Here is a 16995-nt window from a genome sequence, read left to right on the forward strand (position 1 = left end):
GACTTGCCACAGGCCTGGCTGTGGCCTGTTCTTTTTTGAGATGGAGTCTCGCTTTGTCACCAAGGAATGGAGTGCAGCAGCACGATCTTGGCCCAACTGCAACTCTGCCTCCTGGGTTCAAGCGATTCTTCTGCCTCAGCCTACTGAATAGCTGGGATTACAGATGCACGCCACCATGCCCAGCTAATTTTTGTATTTTTAATAGAGACGAGGTTTCACCATGTTGGCCAGGTTGGTCTTGAACTCCTGACCTCGTGATCCACCTGCCTCAGCCTCCCAAAGTGCTGGGATTACAGGCATGAGCCACCACGCTTGGCTATTCTTTTACTTTTAATCTATTTGCTTCTTTCTCCTTTTTTCTTTTTTCTTTTTTAGAATAGAGATGGAGTGTCACTATGTTGCCTAGGCTAGTCTCAAACTTCTGGGCTCAAGGATCCTCCCACCTTGGTTTCCTAAAGTGCTCAGGTTACAGGCTTGAGCCACCAGGCCTGGCCTTGTATCTTTCAATCTAAAATGTATCTTCTGTAGGCAGCATGCAGTTGGATCTTGTTTACAGTTAGATATTCTCTGCCTTTTGACTGGTGTGATAAATTCATTCTGATTTAAAATCATTATTGATATAGTTGGTTTAAATATGCAGTTTTGTTTTTTCATATAACTCATGTCTTTTTCCCTCTATTCCTCCTTTACTGCTTTCTTTTGCATTAAATGAATGATTCTGGTTTAAGATTTTAATTCATTTGATCATTTTTTATTACATATTTTTCAGGTATTTTCTTCGTGGTTGTTCTAGAGCTTTTCACATACGTCTTAACTATCAGTGTGCTTTTAATTTATACTAATTTAATTCCAATGAGATGTAAAAATTTTACTCCGATATAGCTGTCTTCCATCTTCCTTTTTGTGCTATTATTATATATATATATATAATATTTGTATATGCTAAAAACTAAACAATACATCATTATAGTTATTATTTTACATAATTTTATGTTTTAAAGAAGCTGAGAAAAGGACATGTATATATTTGTTATATTATTTTCATTTGTTCCTGTGGGTTTGAATTACCTTCTAGTATAATTCCATTATTTTTGTATAACTCTTTGCTTTGTGTCTTGGCTAGACTATTTTTGAAGTCTCTTTCCCTGCAGTGTGAACCTTTCAATTGTTGCTTCTAGAAGTGCATAGCTTTTGGCTTGCAGGTTTTCTTTAAGTCAACCTTTAGGCTTTCTTTGACTTTTTCCCAGTCTCTCTATTAAGTTGTCAGCCCACATGGTGAGTATTACATACACTCTAGGCTCCACTAATTACTAGCTGATGGCTCTATTTTGTTTTTGATTTGTCTGTTTTGTTGGCAGTGTCCTGAAGCATGCATTGCTCAGCAGCCTTTTCTAATTAAACTCTAGCAGGAGTAGTTTGTGAGGTAAGTCTTTAAGGTTTCTTCATACCCCAGAAGGGCGGGCTCGTCTTACCTGTCTCTGTCTCTTGTTGTCTCTGATGAACTAGCTGGCATACGTTGCTCTTAGTTAAGTGAACTTGTAGTTTTTGAGAACATTCTTAGGCTTGAGCTTCTTTATACTATGTTAAAAATAAAGTTAGTTTTGGGGGGAGAATTTCAGAGCTCTCTCATCTTATGAATTTCTTCTTTCCATGGGCATACTCTCTTAGCAGTGTTCTGGGTGCTGAGCAAGGCAGCAGCTTCTGGTCTTAGTTTGCCTGTCCTGGTGTGGAGCCTACCCTATGAGCAAGATGGAATGAGGGTGATCAGGCCCCCAGGATTCTTAGCCTATTACACTTGGGATATAGCCTCCATTCTATGAGTTAAGGCTGGGAGGAGAGAGGGATCCTCCAGCCTCATAACCACATTTGCCAGGAATTTAGCCTCTGCAATTCTGAGTTGAAGGGAATGCTAAATGCTAGCTCTCTGCTCCTTCCAGTAAGATGCCAAAGCATTGATGGGACATTCTCTCCAAGAAAAAAGGGAGCTTCATCCTGGCTATATACACCTTAAGTGGAGCTTCTGTCAAGCTAAGCTTGGAGCCAGTAGTGAGAGGACAGTAGGAAGGTTGGGGACAGTAGCATGACACACATGTCAAAGACTATATTCTTACCAAATTTCAGTAGATTTTCATGAATAAAAATATCTTCATGTGCTGTATTCCATTAAGACAATTTCTATAGATTTTAAAAGGTTGTTTTGTTGTAATTTTTGCCAGCTAAGCTTGTTTCATTAGAGAATGGATCTTCAGAGCTCTTCATGTCATGCCAGAAATGAAAATCTCAAGATTGCTTTTGTGTGATGATCTTGTATCTTGAAGCCTTGATTAACTCACTTATTAGTTCTAGGAATTTCTATAGTCTAGGGGGATATTTCTATGTAGGCAATCATGACATTTGCAGATAGGGAATTTTTAAAAACTATTTTCCAAACTGTACACCTTTTATTTCCTTTTATTGCCTTATTGCAGTTGTTAGAACTTCCAGTACTATGTCAAAAGAGTGGAGAAGGTAGAAATCCTTACATTAGTCCTGATGTTATGGGGAAAGCATTTAGTCTTTCACTTTTAATTATAATGTTGGTGATAGTTTTTGTTTGCTTTGTAGAAGTTTCTTATCAAGTTGAACTTAAACAAATTTACAAGAAAAAAGCAAAAAGCCTATTGAAAAGTGGACAAAGGAAATGAACAGATACTTTTCAAAAGAAGACGTACATACAGCCAACAAGCATATGAAAAAAAGCTCAACATTACTGATCATTAGGGAAATGCAAATCAAAGCCACAATGAGATACCGTCTCACACCAGTCAGAATGACTATCATAAAAAAGTCAAAAAATAACAGATGCTGGCAAGATTGCAGAGGGAAGTGAATGTTTATACACTGCTGGTGGGAATGTAAATTAGGTCAACCATGTAGAAAGCAGTGTAGTGATTCATCAAAGAGCTAAATACAAAACTGCCATTCAACCCAACAATCCATTACCTGGTATATACCCAAAGGAATATAAATCATTCTATTATAAAACACATGCACACATATGTTCATTGCAGCACAATTTGCAATACCAAAGACATGGAATCAACTTAAACGTCCATCAGTGATAGACTGGATAAAGAAAATGTGGTATGTGTATACCATGGAATACTATGCAGCCATAAAAAAGAATGAGATTGTGGCCTTTGCAGGGACATACATGGATGAAGCTGGAAGCCATTATTTTAGCAACCTAAAACAGGAACAGAAAACCAAATACTGCATGTTCCCCCTTATAAGTGGGAGCTAAATGATGAGAACACATGGACACAAAGGGGAACAACACACACTGTGACCTACCTGAGGGTAGAGGGTGGGAGAACGGAGAGGATCAGGAAGAATAACTAATGGGTGATAGTTAATAGGTATTAGGTACACCTGGGTGACAAAATAATCTGTACAACAAACTCTTGTGACATTAATTTACCTCAGTAAGAAACTTGCACATGTACCCCTGAACTTAAAATAAAAAATAAAAACATAAAAAACTTAAGCGTAACCATTCAGAAACCACCAATTAACCTCTAACTATGGACTTTCTACTGTAAGCAGTCAAATGTTTAGCTTTCTTCCGAGAACACTTCATAAAAGTTTTCCCTTGATCCCCCTCAGTGGAGCCCTGAACTGCTCGTGTATTGTGCTGCTCAATTCATGAATTGCTGAATGCTCAAATAAACTCTTTAAAATTATTTAAAGAAAGGAGTTCCTATCAAGGTTAGGTAATTCATCTCTATTCCTAACTTGCCAAACATTTTTATCATTAATGGGTTTTATGAAGTGCTTTATCAGTGTCTATTGATTTTTCTTCTTTAGTTTGTTGATGTGGTAGAATACATTAATTGATTTTTTGAATGTTGTTCTAGTCTTGCATACCTGTACTAAATCCCACTTAATCATTGCATTTACAGTCATCTCTCAGTATCTGTGGAGGATTGGTTCTATGAACCTCTGCAGATAGCAAAATCCATGAATGCTCAAGTCCCTTATATAAAATGGCCTAGTATTTGCATATAATCTACACATATCCTCTCATATACTTTAAATCATCTGTAGATTATTTATGATACCTAATACAATGTAAATGCTACGTAAATGGTTGTTATACTGTATTGCTTTTTCTTTGTAGTGTTTTATTCTTGTTATTTTTATTGGGTTTTTTTTTTAAGTATTTTCTATCTGCAGATGGTTGAATCTGCAGATCTGGAACCCACAGATACAGAGGACTGACTGTAATTATTTTCATGTAATGTTGGATTCTGTCTACCAATATTTTGCTGAGGATTTTTGCATCTAAGTTTATGAGAGAGTGAACTATAGAGTTTTGGGGGTTTTGGTACTCCATTTGTATGGTTTTGCTATCAGGGTAATTCTGGCCTCATAAAATTCAATGGAAAAAATCCCTCCTCTTCTTATTTCCTTGAAAATATTGTTTAAAATTTGCATTAATTCTTCTTTAAAAGTGTTACAGACTTTTGAAGTAAACCCATTTAGGTCTGGAGATTCCTATTTCTGGAGATTTTATGTTGAACTAAATTACTTTAATGTTTATAGGACTATTTGAGTATCTATTTTATTTTTGACTGACTTGTGAGAGGCTGTGGTTTTCAAGGAATTGATCCATATATTCTAAATAGTTAAATTTACAAGTGTAAATTTGTTTGTAGTATTCCAGTATTAACTAGCTTCGGGCATCCAGTGCTTTCTGCAGTAGATAAGCAAATTTCAGATGCTTTCTTTCTCTCTGAAAGTGCCTGATTCTTCACATTTCAAGGTAATAGTTTTCTCTATGGCCTAAGTTCTCTAATGGGTCCCAGAAAAGTTATTGATTTTCAGTGTGACCAGATTTTCCATATTATAAAGATGAGAGCAAGAACTCCCAAGCTCTTGGAACTGAAACTAGAAGTCCCTTACTTAGTTGTTTTATAAACCCACAAAATAGACGTTTTTATTGTTGTTTCTCAAGTCAGTGTTGGCTTAGTTTGACCCACATGTTTACCATTTTACTTGCTCACCCCTTTCTTCTTGTCTCTTAGCCCTTTCTTCTGGTACTATTTTTCTTTTGTCTGAGGTACATTCCATAGAACCCTTATTGAGGGAAATAAATTATCTTAAGAGTTGTTTGCATAAAAATGTGTTTATGGGATCCTCATTCTTGAAGAGAGTTATTTCTGAGTATACAGTTCTGAGATAAAAGTTATTTTCTCACAGAACTTTAGTAATATTATTTTACTATCTCTGGTTTTCATTATTGCTGTTGAGAAGTCAACTGCGAATCTAATTGTTACTCTTGTTAGGTAAATTGTCTTTTACCTTTGATTGCTTTTAAGATCATTCAGCTTTAGTCTTCTGAAATTTTATTATGATTTTTCTAAATGTTGCTGGTTTTAATTTTTTTTTTTTTTTAAGTCTGGCTTGCTTCCCTAACTTGAGGACTTGTATCTTTCATCAGCTCTTTTCTTTCTGGAAATCTAATCAAACCCATGGTAGACTTTACCATTCTAGCCATATGTTTTAATCTCTATTTTATATTTCCATATCTTCTTATTCCTATGGTACTTTCTATATAATTTCTTCAGATTTATTTTCCAGTTCACTAAATATCTCATCACCTCTGTTTAATTTACTGTTTAACCCTCATACATTGAGCTTTTAATTTTAATGCTCTCATTTCTAATTTCTAGAAGCTATATTTGATTCTTTAAAAAATTCATGTGGTCTTTCTTTGATAGTCTCACATTTCGTTGACATATTTTTGATACCTCCTTCATTTCTTTAAACATACAACCAATGCTTGTTTTACAGTATAAACCAGATAATTCCAATTATAGTTTTTGCAATTCTGATTTTTTGGTTTGTTTCTGTGGATTCTTATTCATACATGTTGTGTGTGTGTGTGTGTGTGTGTGTGTGTGTGTGTGTGTGTGTGTGTGTATGTGTTGGCTTGTTTTGTTGTTTTTTTTTTCCTTCTACACAGGTAATGTACACCCCAGCCCCAAACCCACATGAATGCAGGATTGGTCTAGGAAATCTCAGGAACTATTTACTGTTGTTTCCCTCCACAAAGCCAAGGCTGAGACAGTCTCAGTTATGTGCTTCTTCTTCACCCACTGATTATGTCACCTTTGTTGGGTCCATACCCTAGGCAGTCTCTCAGATCCAACTTCCCACTTTGAGCCCAAAGAGTTTTGTTTACTATCTTCTATATGTGCTATCTCTTAAAGCCCAAGTTTTAAGCTAGAAATGTGTCAATCCTTTGACAATGGCCCACAGAAGAAACATTTTTTCTACTTTGCCACTCAATAAATCCATTTTATGCCACTCAATGAAAACATTTATGTGTGTTTATATGTATATATTTTTAAGTTAAATCCAAAAATATGTTTTTTGTAATCCACTGTATTATTTTGTTAACTACTGTGTAATAAATTACCCCCAAAATGTAGTGACTTAAAAGGGCAAACATCTATTTTCTGTGTTTCTGTGGTTCAGAGGTCAGTGCACAGCTCATCTGGGTCCTCTGGCTCAGGATTTCTAACAAGGCTACAATCAAGGTATTGGCTGGAGCCTCAGTCATCTCAAGGCTCTACTGGGTGGGGGTGAGTGGGTAGGGATCCACTTCCAACTTACTCACAAGGCCAATATGATGAAACCCCTTCTCTACTAAAAATACAAAAATTAGCCAAGTATAGTGGCACATGCCTATAATCCCAGCTACTCTGGAGGCTGAGTCATGAAAAGCACTTGAACTTGGGAAGCAGAGGTTGCAGTGAACCATGATCATAGCACTGCACTCCAGCCTGGGTGACAGAGCAAGACTATGTCTCAAAAAATAAAAAATACTGCAAGATCTGCACATGTACCCCAGAACTTAAAAGTAAAATTTTAAAAAATAAATAAAATATAGATTTACTGGGATTTTCTACACAGACAATCCTATTGTGGATGAACAGGGCCAGATTTATTTCTTCCTTTACAATTTGTATGCCTTATATTTCCTTTCTTGCCTTAAAGTATTGACTAGAAGTTTCAGTACTTTGTTGAATAAGAGTGGTGAGAGTGGACATCCTTGCCTTGTTCTTGATATTAGATGGAAAGCATATAGTCTATCAACATAAAGTACGATATTAGCTGTAAATTTTTTGTGAATATTCTTTATCTGGTTAAGGAAGCTCCCTTCTATTCCTAGTTTGCTAAGAGTTTCATTTTTAATGGATATTGTATTTTGTGAAAAGTTTTTTTTTTCATCTGCTAGTATAATTTGGGGCATCTTAATCTATTTTGTGCTGCTAAAACAGAATACCATAGACTGGCTAATTTATAAAGAACAGAGATTTATTTCTTACAGTTCTGGAGGCTGGGAAGTCCAAGATCATGTGGCCACATCTCTTGAGGGCCTTCTGGCTTCATCATCCCATGGTAGAAGGTAAAAGGGCAAGAGAGTGTACTTAGGTGTGTGCCTGTGCACACGAGTGATGGGGCGAAACTTATCCTTTTATCAGGAACTGTTTTCTGAGTTAACTAAACCATTCCATCAATAATGCCATTAATTCATTCATGAGGGCAGAAGCCTCTATTCATGAAGGTACAGCCCTCATGACCTAATCACCTCTTAAAGGTCCTACCTCTTAATGCTGTTGCATTGGAGGTTAAGTTCCAACACATGAACTTTGGAGGATGCATTCAAACCATACCATGGAGTTTTACATCTTTAGAATGGATTGCTTTGATTCATTTTCATACGTTGAACCAGACTTGTGTTCCTGAGATAAACCATGCTTTCTTGTGGTATATGAATTACTTATTTTATATATGGCCAAATTTCACTTGTATTTTATAGGATTCTTATGTTTATGTTCATGAGGGATATTGATTTGTGCTTTTCTTTTTTTGTATCATTTATTTTTCTGGTTTTTATGTCAGGGTAATGCTGGCCTCACAAAATAAGGTGATATGTAATTTCCTGTCTTCTAGTTTCATGGAGAGATTGTATAGAATTGATGCTATTTCTTCTTTAAATGTATGGTAAAATTTGCTAGTGAAACCATCTAGACCTGAGTATTTTGGGGGAAGATCTTTAATTACAAATTCAATTTCAGTAATATTTATAGAAGGATTTAGATTATTTGTTACATTTTGGATACGTTTTGGCAGTTTGTGCTTTTTGAGGAATTTGTTTCATCTGTGTTGTCAAATTTATGTGTTTAGAATTGCTATTATATACTCTTGTCATTGTAATACCTATGAAATTTCTATCTTTCGTTCCTGAGTTTTTATTTCATCTATTATATTTTTAGTTCAAAATATCCATTTGATTCTTACTTATATTTTGTTTCTTCACTGAGTGCTTCTGTTTTAAATATTTGTTCCAAGATTGCTTGTTATTGTTTATTCAAGCTTTTTTATAATAGCTAATTTAAGATAATTTAATGTCTTTTCTCATCATTCATGTCTGTTGTCTTTTTCCATATGAATTGACATTTTTATGGTTATTTGCATACTGATTGATTGTAGTTTGTATCCTGGACATTGTGAGTATTGTTTTGAGATTCTGTTTATATCCTTGTTTATATCCTATGGAGAAGGTCTATATTTTTGTTTTAGCCTTTTGTGTGTTTTGGTTCCAACATCAATTCAGTTTTCAAGCCTTTTGTAGCACTATTTAGGTCTGTCCTGCATGTGTACCATCTAGTGGTCAGTCTGAGACTTTGAGGGAGGTCTGCTTTCTAGTTGAGTTTCCAAATCTTTGGTATGCACATGAAGATCAAAGTAGTCACAAGTCAGAGGTAAGCCCAGGGGTTCAAATCAATTATACACTGTTGCTTTTTCAAAACTCTTCCCCCTCCTTTATCTTTTCAGTACTTTTCAGTTCTCTGGGCTCTCATTTTCTGTATCCTCTTCAAAAACTAGCCACTGTCATGGTTGTAGCATTTCCAGAAACAAGTAGCAGGAGGAGAGAGCAAGAACGAGAAAGAGAAAGAGAAGTAAAGAGAGAGACAGAGGAAAAACTAGAATAAAGGTGTCATCCTGGGCCACTATTGCTTCTGAGCCACATTTGCTTTTACTACGTCCACTGTAGGACCAAAGAAGTAGTAAATAAAAACCCAAGGGATTTCCCCGACTCTCTCTGAATTTGAGTTCTCTTTACACTCCTTGAGCCAAAACTCCAAGATTTCTGCATCTCTGTCTGCTAAACAGTGCTCATTTTGGATTACACACCATGTTGAATTCAGGCTCATAATACAGAACAGGAGAAAAGTAATGTTGAATTTGCAGTTGTTTAGTTGGTACTTCAAACTCTGGTGTCTTCTCTGATACCAGATTTACCTTTCCATTTTCATATAGATGTCCATGCATTCTATCAGAGTTTTATATTTGAGTTAGTGAGAGATAAAAGGTCTGAGAATTGAATCCAACTATATATGTTTTGTAAACAGCATGTAGTTGGATCCTAGTTTTAAATCTAATCTAACCACCTTGGTCTGTAATTGGAATGTTTAGTCAATTCACATTTAAAGTGATTGTCAATATAGTTAGAATAAAATCTACCATCTTTCTGTTTTCTTTTCTTTATATGTGCTCTTGATGGTTTCCATTTATTGTATTTGGCTTTTGTTTCCTTTTCCCCTCTTTTTTCTGCCTTTTGTTATTTTATTTGATCATTTTGTATGATCCCATTTTGTCTCATGTATTTATTATTTAGATAGCTTTTAAATAAACTTTTTAGTGGTCTTCATAAAGTTTGCAATGTACATTTTTATATAATTTGTTTTACCTTCAAATAACACTACTGCTTCATGTGTGGTACAAGGCTATCCCAAATTCCTTCCTTCCATTCTTTGTGTCATTGTTGTATTCCATTATTTTTTTTTACAAATGCTATAAACATATAATGCATTGCTACTATTATTGCTTTAAATAATCAGTTATATTTTAGAACAATTAAGAATATGATAAGTAAAGTTATATTTTTCTTCATTTATTCCTTTTGCAACACTCTTCCTTTAATTATGTACACCCAGTTTTCAGACCTGTATCATATCCCTCTGTCTGAAGAATTTCCTTTAATGTTTTTTGTAAGGCAGTCTACTCATGTTGAGTTTCCTCAGTTTTTGTTTGTCTGAAAAAGTATTTTGTCTTAATTTTTGAAGGATATTTTTGCAGGAGTTGGAATTCGGGGTTGGCATTTTCTTCTTTGAACACTTTAAAGGTTTCATTCCACTGTCTTTTTGCTTATGTGGTTTCTGACAAGAAGTCTCGTATAATTCTTCTCTTTGTTCCTGTGTAGGTAAGATGTTCCCCACCTACCACCTTCTTCCTGGCTGTCTTCAAGATTTTATTTTCGTCTTGATTTTCTGCAATTTGAATTTGATATGTCTGGGTGTGGTTTTTGGTTTGGTTTTGGTATTTACCCTGGCTGGTGTTCTCTGAGCTTCTTGAATCTGTGGTTTGGTGTCAGTCATTAAATTGGAAAATTTTGGCCATTATGTCTTCAAATATTTCTTCTGCCTTATTCTTTCGTCCCCTTCTTGTGTTCTAAATACATATGTTATACCGTTTAATATTGTTCCATAGTTCTTGGATGTTTTGTGTGACCTATCTCCAAGTTCACTGATTCCTCAGCTGTGCAGAGTCTACTGATGAGCACATCAAAGACAGTCTTCAGATCTGTTACTGTGTTTTTTTCTCTCCCATTTATATATGACTTTTTCTTATACTTTTCACACCCCTGCCAAAATTACCTATCTGATCTTGCGATAAACTTTTTCAATAGAGCCTTTCACATACTGATAATAGCTATTTTAAGTTTCCTAGCTGATAAAGATGAAAACAATAGACAAAAGAGACTCCAAAAGAGAGAACAGAGGGAGGGAGCAAGAGTTGAAAAACTAAGTATTAGGTCCTATAATCACTATTTGGGTGATGGGTTCACTAGAAGCCCAAACCCCACCATGACACAATACCTACACATATAACACGTAACAAACATGTAACATGTAACTACACATGTAACAAACATACACATATACCCACTGAATCTATAATGTAAAAAAAGAAAGTAAAATAATCCAAATCAATAAACAAATTCCTTGTCTGATATTCCCAATATCTGTGTCATAACTGATTCTGGTCCTAATGATTGTTTTTCTCTTTAGATGTTGTTTTTATTCCTTGCCTTGATTCTTATTGTGCTGCACCCTGGAGATAGTATATCTCTTATAAATGTATTCCACTGTTATTTTTACCGATGCTTTTTAGCCTGGTAGTGGGGGAATGGGGACCAGGGACGTTCTCTGCTATTCTGATTGAGTCTCAGTCTGAGGCAGGCTTACCCTGAGTGTTGGAGGTATAACCTTCACAAGTGTTCCTGCCCTTCCTCCTATGTTCTAACCTAGGTGGGCTTAGCACATTTTCCTGCCCCTCCCGGGTTAGAACATATTTTTTTCAATTTTCTCCCCCAGATGTAGTGAGTTTTCACCAGTGCCCTCAGTTTCTGTTGCTCTTTTTTCTGAAGACTAAGACTTTTTTCCCTTAGGGAAGATAAGGTAGATTGGTATGGGCAGAGTTTCAGTGATGTTGGCCATTCTTCTCTGCCAGCTGCAGTGAGTTTCTCCCAGTACTTTCAAACTATAGTTTTTGTTTCTTTTTCCTGAATAGTAAGGCTTTTGCTCCATAGAGAATGTAGGAAAAATAGTCTGTGCAGAATTTCAGCAACGGCTATTGTACTGTTCTCTCCAAGCCAGAACTACAGGATATCTTTCTCAGGATTCTCCTCAGTCTTTCTTGTCAGCACCTGGGGGAGTTCCTGGAGGAAAACTCTGCAAAGGGATGCAGAACTGCTTATGCAGCCCATACAGGCTTCACATTCTCACGAGCCCATAACCAGCCTTTAGCAATTCATTAATAATTTTTAGCCGAATCTTCTTATGAGTTTGTATGTTGTTCAGTGGTATCTACACCTGGTAAAGAAATGCCTGGTCCTGCAGCTCCCTTGAAGATGCTTGTTTCTACAGATTTGGGGTACTGCAGCCTCAGTTTTCTGATAAGTCCAAGAAAAGTTCTTAATTTTTACTTTCCCAGCTTTTTCTCATACTGTAATGGTGGGAGAAATGTTCTTTACAACTCTACATTTCTGACCTAATACCGGAAGAGCATATGAATCTGAGGATAAGCTTTCGAGGTCTGTTTGTCTTTCAGCATCCATACCGCAGTTTACCAATTCCCCCACGATGGTGATCATGGTGGGTTTACCAGCTCGAGGCAAGACCTATATCTCCACGAAGCTCACACGATATCTCAACTGGATAGGAACACCAACTAAAGGTAGGTCTCTGAAAGCCTTTGTTCAACAACCCTATAAAAGCCACTGACTGAAAACCTTACTTAGGTAGAAGACCAAAGTCCTCAATACCAGAAATGCCCCATCATTATTATTACCAGCATCAGGATTACTGCTGTCACTATGACTACATTCTTATACATTTTATGACTTCTGGAGCACATACTTTGTGCCCAACACCATGCTAGGTGCTAGCCATAGGAAAACTAGTATTCAGATTAAATGTCTTCTCTCAAGAAGTTCCATGACCTCAAAACAATCCTGTGACTAACATACTATTTTTATTGCCATTACTATTATTGCCATACCAATATTACAACTTTTATTAGCATTACCACTTCTTCACCATTTCATAGTTGAGGAAATTAAGACCCAAGAGGGGAAGTGCCTTGTCTAAAGGCATATGGCCAGTAAGTGGGAGAACCAGGATATCAACCCAGGTCTATTTGATTCTAAGCCTGATATTCACTGTGCCAAGTCTAATGCACGGTTCTACTGATTGGAAGAGAAAAGAATCCCACATTAGCCCTATAGTCACCTTTTCTCCATTCTTTTTCTCTCCTTCTTTTTCTTGTTAATCTCAACATCCTGTCTCTCTGCCCCGCTTCCCTCTATCTCTCCCCATCTACCTTCCTTTCCCCAATTTTTGATTCTTTTTCCCTTTTTTTCTTTCCATTCATCTATGTTCTCTTTATCTAATTCACTGGTGAAGAGTTTCCCAATGGTTTTTCATTTGTCCAAACCCCTGCTAGGCAATGAGGATACAAAAATGGATGAGACTCACACCCTGTCCTTGAGGAGTTCTGAGTCTAGCTGGGATGTATAGGAATACCTCACATTATCTAGGAATTATAGAGCAGGAACAGGGTGTTGCATGAAATCACATAGGGATTTGCTGGCTGGAAAGCAAGGAAAGCTTCCTACATAGGACATGTTGGAGCTGAGTCTTGTGGGAGGAATGTGACATTGGCAGAAGGGAAGGAGAGAAGGAACAGCTCTCATGGAGGACTGCAAGCTCTAAGGAAAATCTGCTGAGTGTAGAGACACATGGGACACTGGCAGATGAGTTTCTTTCCTGATTCCCCTGCTTTCTTTCTTCTTCACTACACTCGGTTCTCTCAAAGACCTCCAGAGTCACATTTCAAAGCACAAAGCTGAACATGCCTGTGGCCTCCAAAGGTCCCCTTAGCCTGCAGGTTTAAATCCAAGCTCCTTAGCCTGTTTTTCAAGGTCCTCTACAATTGGCTCCTTCCAGCGTCTCAGGCCTCAGCTATAGTGAATGACTCACCATCTTCCAAACATGCTCTGCCTCTGCCAATGCCATACTCCTGCTCAAGCTGTTCTTCTCCCTGGAATGCCTTGGTTCCCAATTCCCACTGCACATACCTGCCTGTAAAAGGCACCTATCCTAAAAAGCCTGATTCAGATGGTGAAATCTTCTCAGATCATTCCAAGTACAATTAGTTTTTCCTTCCCTCTCACTCTCTTATGTGGCTTCATATTGTCTTTGTCAGAGCATTTAATGAACTCTGTGGGAGCTCTCTGTTTACTGGTTTACTCGCTGTCTTACCTGTTGGACTGTGAGTTCCTTGAGGTCCCCCTAATGAAGATCAGGCTAATCTATGAGACCCAGAGCTCATATCCTGCTTCACAGAGTAGGAATGAAAAAGTATTTGTTGGCCGGGCGCGGTGGCTCAAGCCTGTAATCCCAGCACTTTGGGAGGCCGAGGCGGGTGGATCACGAGGTCAAGAGATCGAGACCATCCTGGTCAACATGGTGAAACCCCGTCTCTACTAAAAATACAAAAAATTGGCTGGGCATGGTGGCGCGTGCCTGTAATCCCAGCGACTCAGGAGGCTAGGGCAGGAGAATTGCCTGAACCCAGGAGGCAGAGGTTGCGGTGAGCCGAGATCGGGCCATTGCACTCCAGCCTGGGTAACAAGAGTGAAACTCTGTCTCAAAAAAAAAAAAAGAAAAAGTATTTGTTAAATGAATGAATGAAATATTATTTGCCTGCTTATCCTCTTTCTCCTTCTTTCCTTCCCTCCTCTCTAGTTTTTCATCATTGTAAGTGGGAAAGTATGGCCTAGAGATTTAGATTTAGAATCTCCCTCATAATATAGAAAAATAAAATAACTTTAGACTAGAAATCAGGAGATCCAGTCTATATCTGTCACCAGCTCACTCAGTGTTTGACCCTTGGTGATTAATTTTACTTTCTAGATCTCTGTTTCTTTATCTTTTCACTGGAATAGGGCATTTTAAGGATTGGCATTTATGATAAAGTAGAATAATGGAAAGACCATCGGCTATGGGGCCAAATAGACCTGGGTTTGAATCTCAGATCTCCACGTATAGGAAATAACTTTCACAGTTTCCTCATTTATAAAATGGTAATAGTGATCTCTACTTTGCAGGGCTGTTGTGAGGAATAAATAAACTGGTAGCCATAATTGTAGTTTTTAAAGCACATTTTATAGCTACAAATTATACCTTCTTCTACCTCTGAGGTCCCTCCCAGCAAGGACATTTTTTGGCCACTGGGATCTTCCCAACCTCTTCACTGGCACCCCCTGCTTTCAGTGTTTAATTTAGGCCAGTATCGACGAGAGGCAGTGAGCTACAAGAACTATGAATTCTTTCTTCCAGACAACATGGAGGCCCTGCAAATCAGGAAGTAAGTACTCAATATTTTAGGAACCTGTGCTATCTCGTGGTGAAAGGCCCTTATTCAAATATTGGGGGAGTAGGGCAGAAAAATCTGGACCAGAAAGGGAGGCCCTCTAGACTCTCAAATAGTAGTTGGAACAGCCCTTCCATTATCCTGCCCAAAGCCTGTTTCTGGTCACAACCATCCACATATCAAGAACCTTTAATGGTCTTCTACTTCTGACAAGAGAGAGTAGAAACTTCTCAGCTTAGCATTTGAGAGAAGAATCTCAATAGCTTGGCCCACTCTAGTTTCTCCAGTCTTATCAGTTCAAACTCAAGGCCTCTCTACCCTACAAGACTCTGAATACTTACAGAACAGAGCCTAGGCCTCATGCCCTCATTATAGAACCCAGCAGTGAGTAATCATTAAGGACATTTTTGCTAAAAGCATAAATACATTGCCACTGTCATGTCTTTGTGTTACCTATGCCAGGAATGCCTTTTACTTCACAGACCACATGCTCTACCTGGGTTCATAAAACAGTTCAGCTTGAATTCCATTAGCTCAAGGATTGAAGCCCTTAATATGGCTTCTGTCATTGCTCAGCTTTTCCGGATTGTGCCACTTTATACCTGCCCCTAAGCTGTGTAAGCTGTGCACACAGAGCCACTTTCAACTCTTTGACCCCTCTGTGCTTAGTATGGTGCCTAAAGAATAGGGCACTCTGTGTAGATATTAGTTGAAGACATGAGTAATGGTACAGAAGATACTGCAGACAAAGAGAGAGATATCCATCCTGGGGGATAAGGGTTGTCTCTTTTTCTTTCCTGGTCTGTTTCAGGCAGTGCGCCCTGGCAGCCCTGAAGGATGTTCACAACTATCTCAGCCATGAGGAAGGTCATGTTGCGGTAAAGAAATTTTTACTTTTCCCTTGGGTATCTGCTAGGAAGGGGATTAGCTAATATGTCCTGAACATTTACTGTTGTTCTGAGTACTTTGTATATATTAATAATTTAATTTCATGCTCCCCCCTTGAGATAGGTATTGTCATTATGCCCCATTTCAGAGCCCAGAAGAATGGCTCACAGAGGCATTAAATAATTTCCCCAAATGGTACAACATATACCTGGCGGGGCCAGAAATGGAATCCATGTTGTGTAGCCTCAGAATCCCCACTGTTAACCACTGTGTACTACCAGTCCGCCCCCAATAAGTCAGCAGGACTACATTAAGAGTTTAAGACTGCAGTACAAACAGTTTTGAGTTCTAGAGATTTACCTAAATATCTACTCAATTTAAAATCATAGACCTTTGGGTTAGGATTTGCAAATTCTAAAAGGGGAGGAGATTCTCAAATATGCAAATGGTCCAATCTCAGGTGCTGAGGATAGGGAATTGCTTACTGTTGTTGTGGACTTCTAAAGTGATACGGAAGGAAGAAGCTTCAGCTAGGAATTGAGAGAAGCAGTTCTAGCTCTGCTCTGTCAGCACCTCACAGTAACTTTGGTCAAGGCAAGTTCTTCTAGTCCTCAGTTACCTCACCTATAAAATGACCCTAATAAAAACCCACAATTTCCTCTTGCCTTATTACACTCACAAGGTAGCATACATTTCTGGACAGACAGTAAGGGCCCAATGTGTGCTTGTGAAATTGTCATAAGCCAATTCTGACTCCTTCCTATCCTTCAAGACTTTGTTCAGGTTCTACCTCCATATGGAAGCCCTCCACTTAGCACAGGGATGGGCAAAGAGTAGATACTCTACTAGCACTAGATTCAGAGTAAGCCAGTCTCATTACCTGCCTCTAGGTTTTTGATGCCACCAACACTACCAGAGAACGAAGGTCACTGATCCTGCAGTTTGCAAAAGAACATGGTTACAAGGTATGGTAACACTCCAACTCTTATCTAGAGCCTGTTTCTCCAGCACAAACCCCTAAGAAAGGCAAAGTAGGAGACTCAGAGCAGCCAA

At 37.9% G+C, this 16995-nt stretch overlaps 1 protein-coding gene across 8 annotated transcripts in view; it reads left to right on the forward strand.

Moving 5' to 3' along the window:
* PFKFB1 (6-phosphofructo-2-kinase/fructose-2,6-biphosphatase 1) overlaps positions 1-16995 on the forward strand; it is a 46167-nt gene that overhangs the window by 15705 nt on the left and 13467 nt on the right. For 5 of the 8 annotated variants that reach the window (XM_037735250.1, XM_037735247.1, XM_037735252.1 and 2 more), the window contains 4 exons: positions 12229-12354; positions 14955-15048; positions 15866-15932; positions 16833-16911. In XM_037735250.1, coding sequence (XP_037591178.1) covers positions 12229-12354; positions 14955-15048; positions 15866-15932; positions 16833-16911 — 366 coding nt within the window. Of the gene's footprint in view, positions 1-1347; positions 1424-12228; positions 12355-14954; positions 15049-15865; positions 15933-16832; positions 16912-16995 lie in introns of those variants that run through there. The other 3 variants (XM_037735249.1, XM_037735251.1, XM_037735253.1) reach the window with 2 other exon arrangements.

This window comes from Cebus imitator, unplaced genomic scaffold (genome assembly GCF_001604975.1).
Source record: "Cebus imitator isolate Cc_AM_T3 unplaced genomic scaffold, Cebus_imitator-1.0 Scaffold759, whole genome shotgun sequence".
NCBI lineage: Eukaryota > Metazoa > Chordata > Mammalia > Primates > Cebidae > Cebus > Cebus imitator.